Source organism: Oryctolagus cuniculus, chromosome 15 (assembly GCF_051225735.1).
Source record: "Oryctolagus cuniculus isolate XC-2025 breed Fujian yellow rabbit chromosome 15, ASM5122573v1, whole genome shotgun sequence".
NCBI classification, from domain to species: Eukaryota; Metazoa; Chordata; class Mammalia; order Lagomorpha; family Leporidae; genus Oryctolagus; species Oryctolagus cuniculus.
Genome location: NC_142881.1, coordinates 33,585,583 through 33,602,204, shown reverse-complemented (window position 1 = coordinate 33,602,204; position 16,622 = coordinate 33,585,583). Strand labels below are relative to the sequence as shown.

Sequence of the window (16,622 nt, the reverse complement as noted above, 5' to 3'; positions counted from 1 at the left end):
AAAATACTGCATGTTATTGAGAGTTCTAATGTGATTTCTATTTTGTATTTTTACTGAGCCATCAACCATTTCTTTTATATTTAGGTTTATGAAGTAAGTAAAAGGACAAGTTTATTGGCAAAACTATATTTACCTTTACCCAACAACACAGAGCTGAAAGGAAAAACTGTTTTGGAATATGTAGAGTTCAGCTCTGATAAGCTGGTCATCCCTGAGGATGGAGAAGTAGGAAGCAGTGAGTTTGTTACAAATGCCATGCCCCCGTTTTCCTCATGACTGCCAATCCAAAATATCTCCTCTGATTTATATGAGCTAAGAATTCTATAATGACAATATTCAGTTAAAAACGAATTAAATTCTGCTTTCAGGTGTTAAACCAGATTAATTAAGACTGTCTTAAATCAAATCTTTGGGAAACAAAATTTTCAGTTAGTGTTTTTTTTTTTTTTTTTTTTCCTAGGTCATCCAAGAAAGAGCAGTGTGCTTTCTGGAACACAGCTCTGCTCTGCAGTGGATACACTGCTCTGCCTCTGCTTCTCCTTTAGCAAACCTAAGAGTGGTCTAGGACATATGGATTAATCTTTGAACTCTGTAGGGAATAGAGGAAGGAAGGGAGGGAGGGAGGATGGATGGACAGCAGGAAGAAGAGACAGAGAAAATGAGAGATTAAAGGGACACTTGTTCTTCAATTGATTCTACTCCTCTCATGTAACTACATTTAAATCAACCTATCTCTAAGAACATTGTCTCATTTCTTCTTCCCAAGATTCCCTTCTTTTTCCTAGGAGTGTTGCAATCTTTTGTACTGTTTGGTGAAAAGGAAAGAGGTTTGAGTGTGTTTATGTAACAGAATGTGTGTCTTCAATTCTTAGGATTAAGGCCACATGGGTAGTAAGCAAGGGGGTGAGAGGGAAAAACTAAGTGAACAAAAGATCCTGGAAAGAACAGAAAACTCAGGAATAATATAGTCTGTTTAGAGTCCAGCTGAAGTAGAAAAATAAGGTTATAGAGACCCAGGAGAAAAATCAGGTCTCCAAAAAATTTAGGTCACACTTAACCTTTTATCTATTTAGGTTAACACACTTAACCTTGTGTTCCTGAGGGTTCCATAAGTAGAAGTCAGGGGAGGAAATCTGCATGTGGTACAACACACTTTTTTTTTAAAGTTCACATGTTTTGAATGTTTTTTTTTTTTTTTTACAAACAGATGTACCTTTTCTTCTTGAGGGAAATGGAACTGAAGAACTCTGTCTTTTGACGTCAGGAAAACTTAGCTACTCTCTTTCATGGGCCTTGGATGAAAATGGTACCCCTCGGACACCCATGTCACAGTCTTTGACATCTGATTACTACAGGTAATAAATCTTATGTTTCAAACATGATTCCAAGTACAGCACATGTGCATATGAATAGGAAAACTCAAAGTGGCAATAAGAAAGGTTTAATGTATTTGGGTTTTGGTTTCATTTTCATTTAAACCACTCTCTATTAAGGTAGTAAGTGTATTTATAAATAAGAGAATATAGGCTGGCACCGCAGCTCACTAGGCTAATCCTCCGCCTGTGGCGCCAGCACCCCAGGTTCTAGTCCCGGTGGGGGCGCCGGATTCTGTCCCGGTTGCTCCTCTTCCAGGCCAGCTCTCTGCTGTGGCCTGGGAAGGCAGTGGAGAATGGCCCAAGTGCTTGGGCCCTGCATCCCATGGGAGACCAGGAGGAAGCGCCTGGCTCCTGGCTTCGGATTGGCGCAGCACGCTGGCCGTAGCGGCCATTTGAGGAGTGAACCAATGGAAGGAAGACCTTTCTCTCTGTCTTTCTCTCTCACTGTCTAACTCTGGCTGTCAAAAAAAAAAAAAAAAAAAAAAAAAAGTAAGAGAATGTATTTCTTCAATGTTTGGGATTATGGCCACTTGGATGATAAGAGAGGCATGTTCATAGCCCTTAACTTGTAGACAAAGAACTAGATACCCAAGAATTTTATTTCTGAGGGATTTAAGGTCCAGTCTATATTACCAAAGAATCATTAATGCATTAACAGCTTGCTGGAAGGAAAATCCTGGAATTTTAAAAAAAGATTTATTATATTTCTCCAAAAGGTAGAGCCACAGAGAGAGAGGGAGGGAGGGAGGGTAGGAGGGAGGAAGGAAAGAAGTAGGGAAGGAGGGAAGGAAGGAAGGAAGGAAAAAAAACACTGCATCTGCTAGTTCACGTCTCAAATGGCTGCAATGGCTAGGACTGGGTGGGCCAGGCCAAAGCCAGGAGCCTGGAACTCCATCTGGGTCTCCCTCGTGGGTGGCAGGGTCCCAAGAAATTGAGCCTTCTTTTTTGCCTTCCCAGACTCGTTAGTAAGGAGCTGAATCAGAAGTAGAGCATCTGGGACACGAACAGGTACCCATTTGGATTGTCAGCATTGCCGGGGGTGGCTTAAGCCACAGTGTCACAAAATCCTGGAAATTTTATTCTGTGTCCCAGGACTTCTCTGAGAAGTTGTGATTAATTTTCAGATCACATCACAAACATGGTTACTAGAAATAAGTAAATTTCTATGGAAATGATGATAATGCTTCTGTAACGTGCTATGTTTGAAGAAAATTGCCAATATGAAGGAACAAGTAGATTTCATCATTTGAAAGGTAATAAATGATGATAAAAAAATAATTTCTAGGGCCAGTGTTTTGGCAAAGCAGGTTAGGCCACCACCTGCAGCCCCAGCATCCCATCTGGGCACCAGTTCAAGTACTGCTGCTCTGCTTCCAATCTAGCTCTCTACTGTGGCCTGAGAAGGCAGCAGGAAGATGGCTTGAGTCCTTGGGCCCCTGCACCCGCGTGGGAGACCCGAAAAAAGCCTGTGGCTCCTGGGTTTGGATCAGCCCAGCTCTGGCCATTGCAGCCATTTGGGGAGTGAACTAGGGGATGGAAGATCTCTCCGTCTGTGACTCTGCCTCTCTGTATCTCTGCCTTTCAAATAAATTAATTAATTTAAAAAAATTCTTCCCTACCCCATATAAGTATATATTTTTACTTTTTTTTTTTTTTGACAGGCAGAGCTAGACAGTGAGAGAGAGACAGAGAGAAAGGTCTTCCTTCCATTGGTTCACCCCACAAATGTCCGCTATGGCCGGTGCGCTGCACCAATCCAAAGCCAGGAGCCAGGCGCTTCCTCCTGGTCTCCCATGGGATGCAGGGCCCAAGCACTTGGGCCATCCTCCACTGCCTTCCCAGGCCACAGCAGAGAGCTGGACTGGAAGAGGAGCAACTAGGACTAGAACCTGGAGTTCCAGCTCCACAGGTGGAGGATTAGCCTTGTGAGCCACGGCGCCGGCCTAAGTATATCTTTTTAGAAACAAATAAAAATGGCAGGCAACCATCAAGGCTGACAAAATTGGGTTCTGCCTCCTATATGGGAGACTTGGATTGTGTTCTTGGCTCCTGGCTCGCCCTGGCCCGATTCCAGACATTGCAGACAACTGGAGATTGAACTAGTAGATGGGAATGCTCTCTGTCTCTCAAATACACAGTAATTTAAAAATTCTTGCGAGTAACAACCTAAAAAGGACATCAAAACTGAAATTAGAGATTTTTTAAAAAGTGATGAAGCAGAATACCGTATATAAAAACCCAGTGACACATGATCAAACTTTTAGTAAGAGTTCTTAAATGCTTTTCCTCTTAAGTAAGAGTTTCCTCTTAAGTAAGAGAGAAAAGAAAATGAAAATGGCAGTAGCACAAGGAAATAGTTGGTAATGAAAGTCAGGTAGTCAATGTAGATTATCATTAAGCTCAAAAAAAAATATATATATATGATCTTTTCTTGAGTCCTTTATAGAAAGGATACTGGAAGCTTCTAACCCTCATTCTTGTAACTACATATAATAAGAAAATTACAAAATGATAAGTAGCTGGGGAAAAATTGATAGCGCTAAGAAATCTTTATCTTTAGAATTGCATTCCTTCTGTACTAAGCCTATAGATAAGATCATGTTTTGTATTTTTTAAACATTTATTTATTTCTTTATTTGAAAGTCAGAGTTACACAGAGAGAGAGGAGGAGAGGCAGAAAGAGAGAGATCTTCCATCTGCTGGTTCATTCCCCAGATGGCCGCAACAGCAGGAGCTGTGCCGATCTGAAGCCAGGAGACAGGAGCGTCTTCTGGGACTCACACGTGGGTACATCTTCTACTGCTTTCCCAGGCCATAGCAGAGAGCTGGATCAGAAGTGGAGCAGCCAGGACTTGAACCAGTGCCCATATGGGATGCCAGCACTGCAGGCAGCGGTTTTACCCACTACACCACTGCACCGGCCCCTAAGATTATGTTTTGAGTTTGGCTTATCTTTTATAGCTCTGTGGTTTTAGAAGATAGTTTCAGACAAGCAAACCAAGATACTCTCTGGCACAGACTACCCAGTTAATTGCATTTTTTCTATTATATTTCATCTGTAAAGGTGTAGCCGAAAGGTTGGTTTTATATTGTGTATTTTCTTGGTTTTGCTCAAGCAAATATTTTAAATAGTTTTATATATATAAAATAATTTGATTAAATATTTTATATATAAAATAAAATGGAGTAATGATTAAGGAAAATTTGTGATTGAGGAAATGTGAAGAAATGAGGAAGAACATTCTTCCTGTATGTATTTGCCTGGCAAATGCTAAAAACACGTGGAAGTACCTAAGTACAGTGCTTAAGAGCAGGGGCTTTATAGGCAGATAGCTGTGGCTTCAAGTTGGCCAAGCCATTTACTGTGTGATTTTGGGAACGTTTATTAATTGCTCCAGACTCTAGTTCCTTCTTTAAGGATAGCAACAACAGCAACAATACTTATGTCACACAGTTGTTTGTGAGATTTAACGGACATGATATTTACATAAAATGCCTCGCACTGTGCTGACTATAATCGATAATTACCTATTATATGTATAGTTGATATAAAATTTTGTGTCAGGATGCTTCATCTACACAACTTAGAATAAATTTGCATCTGTTCTGTATGTATTTGCAGTATACATCCCCAGTGCCCATGGAAATCATTAATGACTACATTAAAAGGGGCTGGTGCTGTGGCAAAGTAGGTTAAAACCTCTGCTTATCCGGCATCCCACATCGGAGTGCCACTCTGAGTGCTGCTACTCTACTTTCAATCCAGCTTCCTGCTAATGTGCCTGGGGATGCAGTAGAAAATGGCCACCCATGTGGGAAACCAGGATGCAGTTCCTGGCTCCTGGCTTAGGCCTGGCCCTGCCCTGGCTGCTGTAGACATGTGGGGAGTGAACCAGCAGAAGGAATATCTGTCTCTATCTCTCCCTCTATGTCACTCTGCCTTTCAAACAAAGAAACAAACAAACAGATAAGTCTTTTAAAAACTCTTTTGTAGTTGTCCTGCCCTGTGTTCTTTCCTGCTTCTGTATGTTTCTGGACCTCTGGCCAATTCAATCTGAAACTGAACCTAAAAATTCAGTAGGTATATTGGGTCCTTTCTTGTTGGTATTCTTATCCCCACCTCTGCAGTTTATCTGAAATACTTCAATAGTCTGCATCAGCAGCAAAATCCAAGTTGCTGAAATATTTATTAAGTGAAAGAAATTCCATCCTGATCCTGGTATGTTAAGAGCGTTTACCATGAATGAACACTGAATTTATTTACTGGCTTTTGACATACTGTTAAGAGAAGCATGTTGTTCAATCAAATATTTTGGTTAAATTTCAATATTGTGCATCTCATGAAACAAAAATACTTTAATAAGATCTTGTGCTTAGAGTTTAAAAAATACATTCAATAAACAGCATTCATTTAATTTTATTATTATATTATTTTATTATTTATATATATTTTATTTATTATTCCATATTATTATATTTTAGCTGCTACACAGAATAGAGATGACAAAGAAGAATATTTACAGTCCTTATCCTTAAGAAGCTTACTGTGGTGCACTAGTTTAATCCTCCACCGCCTGCATCCCATATGGGTGCCAGTTCTAGTCCTAGTTGCTCCTCTTCCAGTCCAGCTCTCTGCTGTGGCCTGGGAAGGCAGTGGAGGATGGCCCAAGTGCTTGGGCCCTGCATCCCATGGGAGACCAGGAGAAGCACCTGGCTACTGGCTTCGGATCGGTATAGCTCCGGCCGTTGTGGCCACTTGGGGGAGTGAACCAATGGAAAGAAGACCTTTCTGTCTGTCTGTCTGTCTGTCTGTCTGTCTCTCTCTCTCTTTTTCACTGTCTGTAACTGCCTGTCAAATAAATAAACAAAATCTTAAAAAAAAAAAAAAGATAATAGACACCTACATAAAACCTATGATACAAGTTATAACATGAGAAAAAGCAGGAGAGAAACCATATCTAATCTTACTAATTTATCCTTAAATACAAAGGAGCAATAGGTTTTATCTTTAAATGCCTGGAGTGGGTAAATAACCTATATGTTGGATAAGAATTCACAAAATATTTTCTCTGTGTTAAGGAATGTAGATGTAAAAGGTGTTCCTGGAATCCCATGGCTCGTTAATGTACAGAAGCTTTTTGAATGGGCAAATGAAATCAAAATTGATCCAAATAATCCAGAATATTCTGATTTAATAGAACTTATTATGGTAAGTTATAGCAAAGCTCAATACGGTAAATATATTCTATTTGTCTAAGTTCTAACACAGAACCCCTCATAGTTTGCTATATATTTTTGTAGGTACTAGGAGTGCAGATAATCTTCAGTAAGTTTGTAGTATTTCAAAGAAAAATAGAAATTCAGTAACTGAAATAATTATTACTTTTGGCCTGACAGCAGGCACTCTGCCACTACTTAACAGCCCACACCACATCCAACAGGCTAACTCTTCAGGTTAGCATCTATTATACATCTGTGGTGTGCCAGCAATATTATTAGATGCTGAAAATAGCAAAATGATTTACGGATGCACTCTTTCGCTCAGACCCATTATCTGGTCATTTCTATTCTTCCCTTAAACAAACAGTTCTGTGAACACTGAATATGCTTTCTTCATACTTTTGTTTGTACCGTTGCTCTGCCAAAAGGGCACTCATAGTGGCTGTCTTAGCCACCATGAATGTCTCAATAAATGCTTTTCTGGTAACCTCAGTTACTCACGTGCTTTTCTTTCTTTGCCCTCTTGTCAACCCCTCCCTCCCTCCATACACTCTTATGCTTCTAGTTCAGTTTGCCTTTTACTGTGGTTATTCATTCCTGTGTTTTACATTTTCTGGTGGAACTATAGTTGATAAATCCTTGTCTTGTTGGTGACCACTTGCATTATTTATTCCATGTAGCATCCACTCACTTTTGCATTTGTTGAATAAAGCATTCCATAAATTAGGTAACTGCAGTTAAGCTTCTGTAAATTAGAGCTTCCCACCTGCTGGGTAGAATGGGTGACAGCTCTGTAGAAATACTAATTATCTCTTAACGCTTAAGGCAACCAGATAGGAACAGTCTCATCATCTTAGATCAGTGAATTATAAAAATATATAATTTTTACATAAATTAAGATAGGGAAAAGGTTCAGAAGCAACATAGTCTGGATTCTAAATTTTTTTACAGGTTCTATCCCTATACAGATTCAGTCATTTCATTTCCTACTTATATTGCCACTCTTAAATCTCACAATCGAGGGAAGAAACAGTGTTTTGAAATAAATCTTTAATAAATTTTATAAAGAGTAATGTTTTAAGTAAAGACTTTACATTTTTATGTTTTACAGTACATGAGACACAAGGGGCAGGATATTCCAAAGTATTTTCGTCTTGAACAGTTGCAAGATGAATTTAACTTTGTTTCTGAAGAGGAAATAAGGAAGAGTAAACGTTTCCAGCTATTGCAGCTCAGAAATGCAGGTCAATTAGGTGTTTTCCTTCTGCAGCAGATACCCCTCTATGATAGAGAAATTCCAGATGCAGTTTCCCAGGTACTTGATTTCTATTTGACTATGGCTTATTGTATGATAAAGTTAATATTTTGTTAATTTAAACCAACCTTAATTTACTTTTCTAACCTAGATATGTATATACAGGTTTTTCTCCCTTTTTCTTCTTTTTAGGCATTAAAGAGGTACAGATCTCCCAAATTCCAGAAAGCCCTTATTTTTACAACTTAGTGTTGTAAAAAAACCATCTATTTAACACTGAAATCATTTAGACATACTCTACATTTATGTATTTTACATATTAAATATTAAATATTAAATTTAGTGTATTTTAATATGTTTTAATTACATTTAGTGTAATTTAATATATTTAAATATTAAATTTAGTGTATTTTTATTATTATAAAATGTATTCCCAATTTAAAATCAGCTTTGAGGGGCATGGGTGGGAGACACCACCACAGTAAATTTACACATTGATTATAATGCACATCTGGGGCCATCGCTGTGGCGTAGTGGGCTAAGCCTCAGCCTGTGGTGCTGGAATCCCACATGAGCACAGGTTCAAGTCCCACCTACTCCCCTTCCAATCCAGCTCTCTGCTATAGCTTGGGAAAGCAGATGAAGATGGCCCAAGGGTTTGGACCCCTGTACCTGCATGGGGAGACCTGGAAGAAGTTCCTGGCTCCTGGCTTCAGATTGGCTCAGCTCCAGCTGTTACAGCCATCTAGGGAGTGAACCAGAGGGTGGAAGACCTTTCTCTCTGTGTCTCCCTCTCTCTGTAACTCTACCTTTCAGATAAATAAATAAAATAAAAAAAAAAAAAAGCATATCTCAAGTTCAGCTTGTTTAAGGTATAGGAAAGTAAATCTTTTTTTTTTTCTTAAAGATTTATTTATTTAGTTGAAAGGCAGAGTTACAGAGAGAAGGAGAGACAGAGAGAGGAAGAGAGAGGTCTTCCATCCATTGGCTCATCCCCAAATGCCGCAATGGCTGGAGCTGTGCAGATCCGAAGCCAGGAGCCAGGAGCCAGGAGCTTCTTCTGGATCTCCCACACGGTTGCAGGGTCCCAAGAACTCAAGCCATTCTCTACTACTTTCCCAGGCAATAGCAGAGAGCTGGATCAGAAGTGGAGCAACCGGGACTCGAACCGGTGACCATATGGGATGCCGGCACTGCAGGTGGTGGCTTTACCTGCTATGCCAAAACGCTGGCCCCATGAATGTTTTTTTTTAAAAAAGGTTTTTTATTTATTTGAAAGGCAAAGTTACAGAGAGGCAGAAGAAGAGAGAGAGAATAAGGAAATGAAAATTAATGTTTTTTCAATGACGGTATCATGGTTTCCCAACAAGCACATATAACACTGAAAGCCTATAAAAAATAGAATTTATAGATAATGCACTGTTTTCACTAACATAGGTGAGTGAAAATATGTGTATTCACAAATAGATATTGACAGACCAGGTAGCATTTCACTTTAGGAAGTATTTTTCAGCTTCTAACTGTGGTATTCAAAGAGCTACAATATAAAGCATGGCTTACAATTGTTAAATCAACAACGGGAGTCACTGGGTTCATGCTCCCCACACAGGATCTCTGTCCTTAATATGTTTAACTATGAAACTCAAAAACAACACTACTAGTCGAACAATACCCTATACCTGGTTCAGTTGTGTGAGTGCAACCTGTTAAAATCCCTGCTTAGTATATACTAAGTTGATCTTCAATATATGAAGGTAATTGAAAATGAAACGTGATGAAGGGCGGGATGGGAGAGGGAGTGGGTGAGGGGAGGGCCACGGGAGGGAGGGAGGTCGGGGGGGAAGCCACAACAATACAAAAGATGCATTTTATATTCTACTTAAAACTATTGGTTGAACTCTGTAATTAATACACAATTACTCTTAGGTGTTTAATTAGTGCTATAACTAGTACTCAAATAGTATTTTACACTTTGTGTTTCTGTGTGGGAGCAAAATGTAGAAATCTTTACTTAACATACGCTAAATTGATCTTCTGTATATAAAGATAATTGAAAATTAATCATGATGTGAAGGGGAAGGGGAGAGGGAGTGCGAGAGGGGAGCGTTGTGGGTGGGAGGGAAGATACGGGGGGGAGGAGGCTATTGTGGTCCATAAGCTGTACTTTGGAAATTTATGCTCATTAAATAAAAATAAATAAATAAATAAAATAAAATAAAATAAAGCATGGCTTAGATTAGCTGGAAAGTTATTCAGCATTCTCCTGCTGTGTCAATAATTCAATTCAATTTTACAGTTACATAAACTATTGGAGACAAATCACAGCGCTCAGAATAATTGGGAATATAACATACTAAAAAAAGGAATAGTCACAGTTTTATAATCTGGAGATCTGAGAGTACCTCAACACATTTTCTGAGGCTGTTATGACCTTTGTACCAAAGTTGGACAAGGTCTACAGGAAATGACCATTTTAGATCCATTTTCCTTATGATGGAAAATTACTAATAAAATGTTAAAAATTTGAATAATCATTGAATATATCTATATACTTATACATCATAATCTAGTAGGGCTTATTTTAGACCACAGAGCTGATTTGACTATGAAATGTATCAATATAATTACATTTAGGGAATCAAGCAAGGAACCATGTGCTTCTCTCATAATGCTAAAAGCCAGTTAATAAATTCAGTGTTCATTCATGGTAAACGCTCTTAACATACCAGGATCAGGATGGAATTTCTTTCACTTAATAAATATTTCAGCAACTTGGATTTTGCTGCTGATGCAGACTATTGAAGTATTTCAGATAAACTGCAGAGGTGGGGATAAGAATACCAACAAGAAAGGACCCAATATACCTACTGAATTTTTAGGTTCAGTTTCAGATTGAATTGGCCAGAGGTCCAGAAACATACAGAAGCAGGAAAGAACACAGGGCAGGACAACTACAAAAGAGTTTTTAAAAGACTTATCTGTTTGTTTGTTTCTTTGTTTGAAAGGCAGAGTGACATAGAGGGAGAGATAGAGACAGATATTCCTTCTGCTGGTTCACTCCCCACATGTCTACAGCAGCCAGGGCAGGGCCAGGCCTAAGCCAGGAGCCAGGAACTGCATCCTGGTTTCCCACATGGGTGGCCATTTTCTACTGCATCCCCAGGCACATTAGCAGGAAGCTGGATTGAAAGTAGAGTAGCAGCACTCAGAGTGGCACTCCGATGTGGGATGCCGGATAAGCAGAGGTTTTAACCTACTTTGCCACAGCACCAGCCCCTTTTAATGTAGTCATTAATGATTTCCATGGGCACTGGGGATGTATACTGCAAATACATACAGAACAGATGCAAATTTATTCTAAGTTGTGTAGATGAAGCATCCTGACACAAAATTTTATATCAACTATACATATAATAGGTAATTATCGATTATAGTCAGCACAGTGCGAGGCATTTTATGTAAATATCATGTCCGTTAAATCTCACAAACAACTGTGTGACATAAGTATTGTTGCTGTTGTTGCTATCCTTAAAGAAGGAGCTAGAGTCTGGAGCAATTAATAAACGTTCCCAGAACCACACAGTAAATGGCTTGGCCAACTTGAAGCCACAGCTATCTGCCTATAAAGCCCCTGCTCTTAAGCACTGTACTTAGGTACTTCCACGTGTTTTTAGCATTTGCCAGGCAAATACATACAGGAAGAATGTTCTTCCTCATTTCTTCACATTTTCTCAATCACAAATTTTCCTTAATCATTACTGTGTTTTAAAAGATGAATGAATATCATCCTAGAAACAAACAGAATATAATGAAACTTTTTAGCTAATTCACAGTGTGTTTTCTACTCTGAATGCCATATTGCTGCCAGTGTCCTGCTACACCTGATCTGAAATGAATACTAACATTTTCATTTCAACATGTTATATCTGACTGAACTCGGTGTTACAGTGAAAAAAATGAAACTAACCTAATTCTTTAATTTTCTGTTTAGGAGTATGAAAGTCAGATAGAGAAGGATATGTCTATTTCAGATGTGAATTCTATTACTGTACAAAGAATTAATTCTCTCAATTTTATGAAAAAGGTAATAACATGGTATTTTCTATATGTTTTCTTTTACTTTGTGAAAACTGATTGAGTGCATGCATGGTATTATTGTCTTCCCAGAAAGTCATATGGAATTTTCTGTTCTCTTCAGGGTTAGGTTACTTCATTCACAGTGCACTCATTAACACACATCTCAGCCTTTTCTGTTTAAACACGAATGTTAAAGGCCTCCTAAAGATCACTTTGAGATTCAGTCCAGTGTTTTGGCAGAATTTCCACCTTTTACTAATGCTACAAAATGTCAAAGCCTACCACACTTAAGGAGATGAAGATAAAAAAAGCTACCAGAAGCAGATAGAAAGGATTAGAGAAATAAATACGCTTTGATGCAAAATCAACGAGCAGATATTTTCAGAGCACTCTAGCAAAGCCTTATCCAGGTTTGAGGGAGTGTCCCTCACTGAAGTTCACTCCACATTTCTTTGTGCTGACCCCTCATCAGTGCACTCCAAGCTTTTAGATGTAGAAGCTTAGAGCAGGAACTCTGTCAGTCCCCAAGGCCCAGAACAACGCTCCAAACTCACAGTATAGACAAATGTTTGAACATGGTGGTGGGAATGGGAGAGGGAAGAGATGTATAATTTGGGACATGCTCAGGCTGACTTGCCCCAAGTGGTGGAGTTGGAAGCATACCAGGGGATTCCAATTCAATCCCATCGAGGTGGCATGTACCAATGCCATCTCACTGTTCCAGGTGATCAGTTTCAGTTCACAGTTGGTCATGGTGAAGGGACTGGGAGTCAAAGGGAACACATAGACAAGTCTAGTACCTGCTAACGCTAACCGATGGAGTAAATAAAGGGGAGAGTGATCCAACATGGGAAGTGAGATACTCAGCAGACTCATAGAATGGCAGATGTCCTAAATAGCACTCTGGCCTCAGAATCAGCCCTAAAGGCATTCGGAGCTGGCTGAAAAGCTCATGAGAGTATTTCAGGCATGGAAAGCCAAGACACTCTGGCAAAAGATCCCAGTGGAAAGAACAGGTCATCAAAGAAGGAGGTACCTTTCTCTGAAGGGAGGAGAGAACCTCCACTTTGACTATGACCTTGTCTAAACAAGATAAGAGTCGGAGAACTCAGAGGGCTTCCATAGCCTTGGAAACTCATGACTGGAGCATAGGGAGATTACTGATGCCATAAACAGGAGTGTCAATTGGTAAAGTCAACAACAGGAGTCACTGTGCACTTACTCTTCATGTAGGATCTCTATCCTTAATGTGCTGTACATTGAGATTTAATGCTATAACGAGTACTCAAACAATATATTTCACTTTGTGTTTCTATGGGGGTGCAAACTGTTGAAATCCTTACTTAATGCATACTAAACTGATCCTCTGTAAAAAAAAAAAAAAAAAGAAAAAAAAGAAGAAATTATCAATTCCCAACTTGACTCTCGCTGGGATTAAACATGACAATAGGTCTGCTCTGATTTCATCATCATTTAAAAAAATCATCTATTATTTTTCACTTTATGTTTCTGTGTGGGAGCAAACTGTTGAAATCCATACTTAATGTATACTAAGCTGATCTTCTGTATATTAAGATAATCGAAAATGAATCATGATGTGAATGGAAGGGGAGAGGGAGTGGGAAAGGGGAGGGTTGTGGGTGGGAGGGACGGTATGGGGGGGAAGCCATTGTAATCCATAAGTCGTACTTTGGAAAATTATATGCATTAAATAAAAGTTTAAAAAAAAAAACTATAGTAGTATGCAATTCCTGTCAATTTGTTGAACAAATATTCAAAACAAAGTTTGACAAAACACTGTATTCAGCACTAACTTCCTTACCGTGTTGATAGAAGGGGAGCTTTAAGTCAGAACAGAATTGACTCAAAGGAAATACAGAAATATTATTTTACTGCTTTGAGTTTGTAGATCAGGATTCATCACTAGTACTGCTGACAATTGCATAAATGAATTCACAGAGAAATCATATCTGTTCTGGTCATGTTTATTATGAGTTAAATAGAAAATATGTGGGAGTGAAGAATTTAGGATGAGATGAATGAACATGGAAGGATGAAAAATTGAAGAGAAATGAGCTTGCTTTGTTCTAACAGTATGAGTTGGGAGTGATTTTAATAATGGTAGCAAACAGAACCATATTTTCACTGATCTAATTCCCCTTTACATTCAATGCTTGCAAAAATTAGGAGTAAAATAGAATGGTACCATTAGAGTTATAAATACTTAACCTTAAAATGTAAAATGTAAACAGTGCATTTTTTTATTCTAATTTTTTTAGATGAGAAGGTTGATAATGAAAAGAATTGTCAAGGTCAGCAAATTTAATTTGTCTGATATTGTGGCTGATTATGAAGAAATTGTAACTGGAAGGTACTACTAAAATTATTAAGCTATAATTAAGTTAACTCCTTAAAAATCCTCTGAGGCCTCTATTTTTTATGGTATGTTGTATGTCAAAAGATGCAGTTTAAGAGCATAAAGGGAGATAATATAACGATTGAAAATACATTTGGTCACTTTAAAGTTGTGTTTTGAAATATGTACATGATACTAAAAAAAAAAGAAATATGTGCATGATATATTTTCAGTTGTACAGCATTTTAGGAGTGTTTTTCATCCTCTCCTTACTGATGATCTTTAGCACAAGCGAATAGACATGGAAAGAACATATTTGTCCCAAATTAGTTTTACCCTAAGATTTTCCCGTTCTGAGAATGCTACTGGACAAGTCTTTGCTGGAAGCCTCACATCCTAAGACTGTAAAATCCCTCTTGCAAAACAGAATTCTCAGCTGAACAAGGATGCTGAGAGCCACATCAAACAGTTGAAGGAGCCTTTGCTGAACTTTCTCAGTTCTCACACTGTCCTATCTGCGAAACTTAGGGATGGGTGCAGGAGCAGAGCTGCCATGTCTCTGGAAAACATCCCTGGAGGCCATGTGATTATAAACAATACAGTTTTTACTGGTTTAGTATGTTGAAATTATTATGTTTATTTTTAATACTCTGGGAAAAATGGATGTGATCATAAATATATAATTGCATGTATTTGTGTTGCTAGGGCTGATAGCACATGTAACAAATTAACAGTGGTTTCAGAGCCATGGAGAAAATTTGAATATCCAGTTAACTTTCAAGAGAACGATCCCTCAAAAATGAAAATCTGATAGAGGATAATCATGTTTCATGACTTAACCTTTCCATGTCCTTGTCTATTTTGGATCAGATACCCAGAGGACATGGAGCGATCACATTCTCTCTTAATATCTTCCTTTCAGTGCTCAGAAAAAGGTTTCTTCTTTGGTTTTAAAACAAGTTTTAAATAAATCTTAAAAAAAAAAAAAAGGCGGGGTGGGGGGAGCGCTGTGGTGCAGCAGGTTAACACCCTGGCCTGAAGCGCTGGCATCTCATATGAGTGCCAGTTCTAGTCCCGGCTGCTTCACTTCCGATCCAGCTCTCTGCTATGGCCTGGGAAAGCAGTGGAAGATGGCCCAAGTCCTTGGGCCCCTGCACCCACGTGGGAGACCCAGAAAAAGCTCTTGGCTCCTGGCTTTGGATCAGCACAACTCCAACCATTGCAGCCAATTGGGGAGTGAACCAACAGATGGAAGACCTCTCTCTCTCTCTCTCTCTCTCTGCCTCTCCTCTCTCTGTGTAACTCTGACTTTCAAATAAATAAATAAATCTTAAAAATAGCAAGTCTGTCTCCCCTCCATAATGGAGAGAATATGGTACAGAACATTGGTCTTATTTACAAGTAATCAAAACTATGTTACTTTGTGTCTATGGGGCTGATCAATTTTCACTCTTTAGCCAGCTAACACATGCAATTTGTAACTTTGTGGAACCACGAAGAAAGTTAAAACCTCGGAGAAGAGAAAGGAAAAAAGTCACAGCTCAGACTGTCTCTGATGGAGATATTAAGATTCTTGTCAGAATACTAAGGGCTTATAATATTCCCACCAGGAAAACAACATCTAGTAGGTAAGGCGGTATGTTCCAATTTTTAGAGTTGCAAAGATCTATCTTAAATGTGATAAATTTCCATGCTATTCTACTTAAGAATAGTCATATATGGCATATATGATGAATATTTAGTACTTAAGTACCTCAGAAATACTAAGTCTCCTCTCTGTGTTTAATATACATGTTTTCTTCTTGACTGTTTTATGCTTACCACAATCCACAAATTCTATCCATGAAAAACAAATGTTTTACTTCTGGCTATTCTAGTTAAACATCTTAAAGGTTTTGCCTATCTTTTATAAACTATAACCTTATTCATCTAATAGAGTTAAATATTCTCAAAACAAATGCATATTTTCAGAGCTATTTTTAAAATAAGACATATAAAACCACCACTATTTTCTGTAATCATCATCTTATAAACAAAAGACTATCATAACACCATAAAATATGAAGCATATATTCTCAAGGAATCATTTGCCTTATTTTTCTTCTCTTGTTGAATACTTCTGAAAATGTTATCATAGACTGTATCCAACTGATTGTTTAGCATTTAGGAGCCACTCTCCCAAGGTAGTGATTATCAAATGTTTATCTTTAACCATTTGTGACAGTATGACAATGTAAAACAAATAGTAAGATCCAGAGAAACTGAATTATATTTCCCTATAAGCACAGTAAAAATGTACCCACTCCTACCAAAACTAATCAAAATATATTTCTCTTCA

General features: G+C 38.4%; 1 protein-coding gene across 2 annotated transcripts in view; it reads left to right on the top strand.

Moving 5' to 3' along the window:
• CC2D2B (coiled-coil and C2 domain containing 2B) overlaps positions 1 to 16,622 on the top strand; it is a 116,655-nt gene that overhangs the window by 58,933 nt on the left and 41,100 nt on the right. Inside the window, exons 15-21 of one of the 2 annotated variants that reach the window (XM_089313399.1) lie at positions 85 to 235; positions 1,208 to 1,349; positions 6,441 to 6,585; positions 7,708 to 7,911; positions 11,843 to 11,935; positions 14,208 to 14,299; positions 15,742 to 15,912. In XM_089313399.1, the coding sequence (XP_089169525.1) occupies positions 85 to 235; positions 1,208 to 1,349; positions 6,441 to 6,585; positions 7,708 to 7,911; positions 11,843 to 11,935; positions 14,208 to 14,299; positions 15,742 to 15,912 (998 nt within the window). Of the gene's footprint in view, positions 1 to 84; positions 236 to 1,207; positions 1,356 to 6,440; positions 6,586 to 7,707; positions 7,912 to 11,842; positions 11,936 to 14,207; positions 14,300 to 15,741; positions 15,913 to 16,622 lie in introns of both variants that reach the window. The other variant, NM_001349481.1, reaches the window with a different exon arrangement.